A 7,637-nucleotide genomic window follows, 5' to 3' on the forward strand; every position below is an offset into this window, starting at 1 on the left:
AAGAAAACATAATGCATACTATGTTTCACAAAGTGGTCTCTCTGGGAGGTGTAAATGTGACTAGAAAATACTTTTTGACAGCAACTTAACTTGTTTTCAGAAACCTAGATGTAAAGTTTGCGGAGGGACGCCGAAAGTGAGAAGTAGCAAGCACTTGTTCTTGAATTTGACCAAGGTATCACACTGATTACTGTTAAGTTTATCATGATTTGAGGTAGTGTGTCCTGTTGTCACGCAATGCTTTACTCAATAAGTGGTCACGCAACCTCATGCAATGCTTCATGTCACATGTGATTACCCAAATAAATGCTGCAAAGCAGACTACTGAATGCTATTTGTTTTTCCTTTTTTGTTGTTGCAAGTAGCAGCATTTTCTTGTTTTGTTTGGTTAACGTTTAGTCTTTTTTTTTTTCAATTTTAGCTTGAACCCTCATTACAAAAGTGGGTTGAAAAATCGTCTACGGAAGGTAAGTTTAGCGTTCTGTGCGCGGTTCATTACCACAAAAATCAAAATTAGCCTTCGAAGGTGCACTTTTAAACTTGTTTTAAACATTGGCTCTTCTAGGTACGTGGACTTCAAACGCTCGACATATTACCCGGGGATGGATCCAAGAGGGCCTTAAACCACGATGTATCACACGTGACTTGAAATGGGGCACCCCAGTCCCTCTGGAAGGATACACGGACAAAGTGTTTTATGTGTGGTTCGATGCACCTATCGGGTAAGAAAAATATTAAACTGAAAATGGGCGTCTAAGCTTGTCTCGGGTACTTTTGTCTCTGATTGTGACGTTTTTAATTGTTTTGTAAAAATGTAATATTTGAAATGTGTTCTTCTTTGTTGTGCCGTTTTTTTACTGAATATTTTGCATGTCATTGGTATTTCAGGTATCTTTCTATCACAGCTAACTACACGAAAGATTGGGAGAAATGGTGGAAAAACCCTCAACAAGTGAGTTACAAGAAAAGCTTCTTTCTAATGCTTGACGTTCTTGTAATTGTTTTATGCGGTGCTAAGCTTTCCACAAAAACATCACCGTTCCTTGTTCCTTTGTGAGTCTGCTATTCTTCAACTTTGTTGATTATAGTTGTAGACGTCTGTTCTTGTTGTTGTTTTGTACAAAAAAGAATAATTTTGGCTTCTCTGGTAACGTCTCAAGACGTTCTAAACGTGATAATTTTGTGATATATGTCAGATCAACGGTAGAATTGTTATCCAGTAATTTAGGTGGTAATCAAGATGGTTAGTCCTTCTTGTCTCTTGTAAAAGGTTTATAAAACTGCACATCTAGTCAAGTTACACATAACAGAATTGATTTCCACGGCATTTGATGACTACAGAAGTGACTTCTACATGATCTGCCGATCTGTTTCTGTTATTAAATATCGATTGTGCTACGAGGTTAGACTCAAACAGGTCTATCAAATTTCATATTTTCCTTGCGAACGTTTAAATAATGCCTTGAAGAAATTTATGGAGCCAACATAGGCAATTTATCATTGTTATTTTGTGCGCAACATGGCTTTCTTCATGTCATTATATGTGTCCTAGGTCACTCTTTATCAGTTCATGGCAAAGGATAATGTCCCTTTCCACACTGTGGTGTTCCCCTGTACTCTTATTGGCGCAGATGATAACTACAGTCTTCTAAATTCCATCAGTGCAACCGGTAAGAAACCTGTTTTGCTGGTTGTAAGTTCACTATTGTGGTTCTTCCAGAACGAGCCGTCACTGATCACTGCCTTGGACTCCGAGTCTAGTCCCTTAAAGGGGCACTGTCTCGGGGATTTAAATGCTTTTTGGTAAAAAGTACTAAAATTGGCAAATAGGTCTTCTTGTACACAAAATGCACCTAGTACATCAAGATGGAGATACTAAGTAAATTGTTGTTGAAGGAAGAGGGGGCCATAATAATTTTTACGTCTTTTTCCAGTCCACAGGGACAAGACTTTAAAAAAATCAGCCTGACTTTATCAAGTTGAGATCTAAAGTTCCTGATGGCATCACAATAATATCACTTATTTATTACTTCAGTACACTTGCATGGCCACTATATGCATGACCACTATTCGTAGTTTCCATATGCCTTTTTAAAAGCTCGAGTTTTTGAAGTGAAACTGGTGACAGTGTCCCTTTAAAGGACTTCAAGTTTATTTTCTTTATTTTTTTTTTCGAGAAAAGAAGGCCTTTTTTTGCTCTTGCCAGTGTAACAAGTCTATTTGTAGCTTGGGACATTTTTAGAGAGCCTATTTTGTCCTGAGTAGTCGCGATTTTGAATAACAAAAGTCTTCTTAAAATTAAAATTCGTTAACATTCAGCTTGGTAGCGGCACCTAGAGGCACAAGCAAAAGAACTTTTACATGCATATTGTATTCATTTCTTCTGTTTTATGTCCTCCAGGCCTCGCTATCAAAAATAATTTAATGTGTATCGAAAGTACCTTTTACATAAGGCTAACATTTGCATCCGCTCCTGTTGTCTGACATTATTATTTTGACATCCAATGGTTTTGTGACTCCTGATTTGTTCAATTTCAGAATACCTCAATTACGAGGAAGACAAATTTTCTAAGAGCCGTGGGGTGGGGGTGTTTGGTAACGATGCTGCCGACACGGGTATCCCAGCAGACATCTGGAGATTCTACTTGCTTTACGTCAGACCTGAGAGTCAGGTAAGCCTGCAGTACTTTGTCGTCAGTGTTTTCTGCACAAATCTCGTCTATTTTGGAATAATTTCAATAAGGTAATTGATATAATTTCCATCAATAAATGGTTTGATATAGGGAGGATAAATCGACAAATAATGATAATATTGAGAAATGGAAAATGATGTGAGGATGACTAACGATGGCGATGGTGAAAAAGGAATAAAATATGAACAAATGTAAGATGTGCGTTTGAAGATTGGCTTTGATTGCAATGAAATTTTGCAAGCACCTTGTCGAAGCACAGTTTCTTTTTAGATAGAGTTAATTTAATAAGTTCTTATTCCTGAAATCTGGGGAAAATATATTTCCAGTATTTATTCTAGTTTTTGAGTTAAAGATGTTATTTGTTTGATTATATATGTCAGTGGCTTTCTATCTTAACAGGATAGCGCATTTAGTTGGTCGGATTTCATTCAGAAGAATAACACTGAGCTACTCAACAACTTTGGCAATTTCGTCAACCGGTAAGGCGTCACAATTTTCTAAAAAAAATCTTAAATTTTATTGCGTTAGCAGTTGTGCAACGTATAAATACTATCTGTAAATTTTTAAGTTTAGAATTTCAGTTTTAACGAGACAACGTTTGCATTTCGAAGATAAGGAGTTTGCGCTCAGGTTACACTGGCTCCATGTAGTCACGTCTCCATTCCCTGGGCCGACTTTTTGACTCGCCCTAGCTCACCTCGTTCCTCAGCGAGTTACCTTTTACCTCTGTTTCAATACGAGGCTAGTGCACCTTGTTTAAAATCTTCCATATGAAATGACTCTGATATATATGAATGACTTTGATTAGTTGGAACATGGGAACTTAACTTGTTTTCATTGCTTTGCACCAGGCAACTCGTAAGTGGTCTTGTTAATTTTACGATCCCTCATCGAAAAATGCAAGCACTTCAGGCAAAATGTTTTCTTGGTTAATTTTGATTTCCCGTGTTTTTCAGAGCTTTGATGTTTGTGCACAACAACTTTGGTGGCACGATACCAGCCATGAAGCTAACTGAAGACGACAAGAATTTCATTACCCTTATCAATAAAGAGTTGAAAACATACGTTGACGATTTGGAGAAAATGAGGTAAGATACCCAGTGCTAGGTCAACATTTTTTTCTCCATCTTGTCTGTCCCACACTACTTTGTGGTTTTTTATATTTATAGCTTCCTTGGCTTTTTCCCTTTTTTAAGTTATCACAAATGATTCCATTGCAGGCTCCGTGAAGGTTTGAAAGGCGTATTAAACATGTCTAAATTGGGTAACCAGTACATTCAGTCCAACAAGCCCTGGGTACTAGTCAAGGGAAGCGAATCAGACAGGTATGAGTGCATACTTAAGATATTTTAAATGTACTGTGCTCGCTACTTCAGTCGCCGTAGCCTAATGGTTGGCACGTTAGCCCTTATTTCCTTTGTTTCTGCTCTTATTTATCATGGTGGCGTGATGTCCTAAACCTTGGATGGAGTTTTCAGGGTTGGATCCCTTGCCGGGGTTATTGGCTAGTGTTCTTGTGCTTTCATATATTAAGTTTAACAGGTCATTTCAGCTCCACCACGCAGTAGTCAACATGTACAAAACCATAAGGTTTATTTTAGCGGTTTTGGCCGAGCACCGGGAACTATAATAATACGTTATACTACAACCTATTATTACAACAAAGTAAGCAACACATAACTTGATACAGAGCTGAGCGACAGTTAACAAAGATACTACTGTCAGACGGAGGACAGATAAAACCTGTCGGAAAAAATCCTGGTGGGGAAAAACACGGCGGGAAATCTGGGTAGAAACCATCGCTCAAGCTCTTAATAGCCATCCTTTGGAGCTACACAGTTCGAAACATCCTTACCCTCATTAACAAAAATTTAGATCGCATGCATGACAACGAGGAACGACATACTTAAAAGTAAATAACCCAAATTAAAAATAACGTAAGCTTAAACGAGGTGTCGGCTTAGAATGATTTCCCGCGTGATAATCATCTCTTATATAGCCCTCCCTCATGCACATGCTCACTTCAACTGGACTAACCCCAGTCCCCACTGGTCTAGTGCCGCAGAAATATTTCATTTCCGGCTAAGTCGTATTCACTCAAACACCAGAAATTCCATATTACGACTACTGTTATCGCATGTTATTCATCTGTTTATCTTTATCTAGATCACGCGCCGGCACAGTTCTTGGGGTGGCTTCAAACCTGTCATGGTTGCTGTCCGTTCTCGTTCATCCTTACATGCCTGGCGTCAGTGAAGAAATTCAACACCAGTTGCAGGTAGGCAGACAAATGGAAAGACACGTTTTTCTTCAACTGCGGACAATACAAGATGCGTTTGTCAAGAGGTGCCTTTTCCTTGCCTGCAATGCAGGCGACTTTTGAGCAAACGAGCGCTATCTTAGATTCGATAAAAAGAGGAAGCCTGGAGTGGGTGGACCAAAGCGGCCCAAGGGGAGTAGGAGTGAGGCTGATTATCTCGGAATCTTAACGTCACTGAATGGATTTTAAGAGACTTAAGCATTTTTCGCTGAAAGCTATTGGAGGCAGATAACTTATTTCCGCTTTCTCGTTGCAGGTTACGGACGAAGGAAATGTAGTCTTAGATAACTTTGTTCCTTATCTACAGCCTGGGCACAAAATTGGAACGGTAAGAGTAGAAAGCATTAGAAAAACAACTTTATAAATCCAAGTGAGAAACGAAATCTTCTTGTCGTTATTTCTTAGAAATAAAAACCTGTTTCTGTTCTTTCTTTGCTTATTTGAAATTATTTTGAAGAAAGAAGTTGATATTTCTGTGGAAGCTTTTGCTTAGTTCGCTGAAGATTGACTAATCAGGCCTATCTTTGTTCCTAAAAAAAAAGCTCTTCCTTTTAAATTGCATCAAACTCTTAAGCCACAAGGTAATTCCGAAAAGCCTTACTTCTTATCAAGGAACGAATCGTGTCCATAAAATGACATGAAGTTGTTCTGTTTTATAGCCAAAGCCGCTGTTCCAAAAGATTGATGCCTCAGTTGCGGATCAGTTCCGCGCAAAGTATGGCGGGAACAAACCGAAGCAACAAGCTGCCGGCGATAAATCGACGAACACTACTAACGGAAATACCGCTGACACTGATGTGGCGACGTTGCAAGCTGAGATTACCAAACAGGTAGGACACTTTGTGTTGTTTGACATGAGATGGAAAGCGATAATACGTCGATGGTTTTTGGGCATGGCCTTATTAAAGAATTAAGTTTTAAATAAATAACTGCTCGAGGTTTATAATGGTCAGAGCAGAGCTGTAGCCATTTAAACTGGGTGCCAGTTCACAGCGGTCAAACGCAAAAATGACGTCATCACCTCCGGTCTTCGCCGCCTCGAACTTTTCTAAGAATTTGACTCGAAAGTATGCAAACTTTGTAGGAAATTGTTATAGAAATAGTAAGGCGAAAGAAAATTTCAAGCTGGGAAACTCAGTGGAGTTCAATTATCAAATTTCCCATCCATAAGCTGCGTTTAAACCTGAACTTTCCAGGGATGGCGTTAACTTTTGGCTTAAAAGCAAAACCTTTTGGAAAATTTAAGACTTTGTATGAATAATTTTGGCGGGAATTGCGCAGAAACTGCGCACGCGCGCGGCGTTTGGCCGCTGTGTGGGGTACCAGTGGATCTCCAAGGATTGAATCGACAAGTCGGTCGTGAGTACTTTAGTTTGTACTGTAACACTTAACGAGGGAAACAGTTGATTTCGTTTCCCGAGAATCTCATTGTTTTCCTAGACTCCGGCTCAGGAAACATTGAGATTCGAGGTGGAACGGCGGTCGTCGGTGAACACTCGCGGGCAACAGTGCACTATTACCCTCTGACGTCATGGATTTTGCAAGAGACTTTGGGCGGGAAACAGTTTTATTGTTAGATGACATGTGACCTCAAAGTAGCCAATGAGAGCGCACCCTGTTCGGGAAAAAAGTTCCAGCTATAATTTTGTTAAACAATTGGATCTCTATTTACACCATTGTCTTTCCAGGGTGATAAGGTGCGCAAGCTAAAGGCGGAAAAGGCTGAAAAGGAAAAAGTCGACGCTGAAGTGGCCATCCTCCTGGCGCTGAAGAAAAAGTTGGCTGTTGCTGAAGGAAAAGATCCAAATGAACAAGATAGCAGTTCCAAGGGAAAGAAGAAAGGAAAAAAGAAGTAAAATACACTCTGGAGTAAATTTTTTGTCTTTTGGATGTGGGACTTTCAGATGATTTCTCAGTGTTCAAAGCAGATGATATGTTTTCTCCAGCAATTCGAGAATCTTGAATGAGCGTTATTTCATTGCCGCCATTTTGAATAATCATTTGGACGTGGTTAGCATTAGAAGGTCTGGACCTGGGTTTAGTTCGTCTGCAACGCAGGCTGTTTGTGATGCGGCGAACAATAGGAAGGTCTGGAAACGACAGTTTTCGGAAAGAGTTCGGGTAATTACCGAGCATTTCTCGACCACACGATCGCTATTACTAACTGCGTACGGATTATTCAAGATGGTGGCCACTTGATTTGCCGGTTCTTGTACAGGTGCCCAGTGGTACTGCTTGCTAAATTCCCATACAATCGCTTGCAATCCTTAGTTCAGCTGTTTTCCAAGAGCAGTCATGATACTTCCCAAGAAATTATTTTATTGAATTCCAATAATGCATTTGTATGATAAATGTCAATAATTGTAATTATGCAGAGAACTAGTGCCTGTTAACGGCTTGTCAGCGAATTGAAAATAAAGTGTACTGTCTGCGTGCTAAGAAGTATCACCAGCGGTTGTACTTGTAAAGTTGACGAGTTAAATCCATGAGTAGTTTACTTGGTATGATCGTCTCACTCTGCATGAAATAAGTCTTCCTGGTGACTGACGTTTCGTCAACCTGAGCGGAATTCATCTTCAACCTGGAGATGAATTAAGCAGTCACGTGTAGCAGCCCTCCTAAGT

The 7,637-nt window shown here is 39.6% G+C and overlaps 1 protein-coding gene across 1 annotated transcript in view; it reads left to right on the top strand.

Annotated features, from left to right (window-relative positions):
- The window catches only part of LOC144660566 (methionine--tRNA ligase, cytoplasmic-like), a 20,057-nt gene extending 12,562 nt beyond the window's left edge, over positions 1-7,495 (top strand). Inside the window, exons 17-29 of the mRNA XM_078521220.1 lie at positions 101-175; positions 422-467; positions 566-722; positions 889-952; positions 1,553-1,670; positions 2,539-2,672; positions 3,093-3,172; positions 3,650-3,781; positions 3,914-4,018; positions 4,860-4,971; positions 5,270-5,341; positions 5,673-5,843; positions 6,702-7,495. Of these exons, the coding sequence (XP_078377346.1) occupies positions 101-175; positions 422-467; positions 566-722; positions 889-952; positions 1,553-1,670; positions 2,539-2,672; positions 3,093-3,172; positions 3,650-3,781; positions 3,914-4,018; positions 4,860-4,971; positions 5,270-5,341; positions 5,673-5,843; positions 6,702-6,869 (1,434 nt within the window). The 3' untranslated portion in view covers positions 6,870-7,495. The remainder of the gene's footprint in view (positions 1-100; positions 176-421; positions 468-565; positions 723-888; positions 953-1,552; positions 1,671-2,538; positions 2,673-3,092; positions 3,173-3,649; positions 3,782-3,913; positions 4,019-4,859; positions 4,972-5,269; positions 5,342-5,672; positions 5,844-6,701) is intronic.
- Positions 7,496-7,637: the final 142 nt, after the last annotated feature.

Source organism: Oculina patagonica, chromosome 7, assembly GCF_052425735.1.
Source record: "Oculina patagonica isolate OP01 chromosome 7, crgOcupat, whole genome shotgun sequence".
Lineage (NCBI taxonomy): Eukaryota > Metazoa > Cnidaria > Anthozoa > Scleractinia > Oculinidae > Oculina > Oculina patagonica.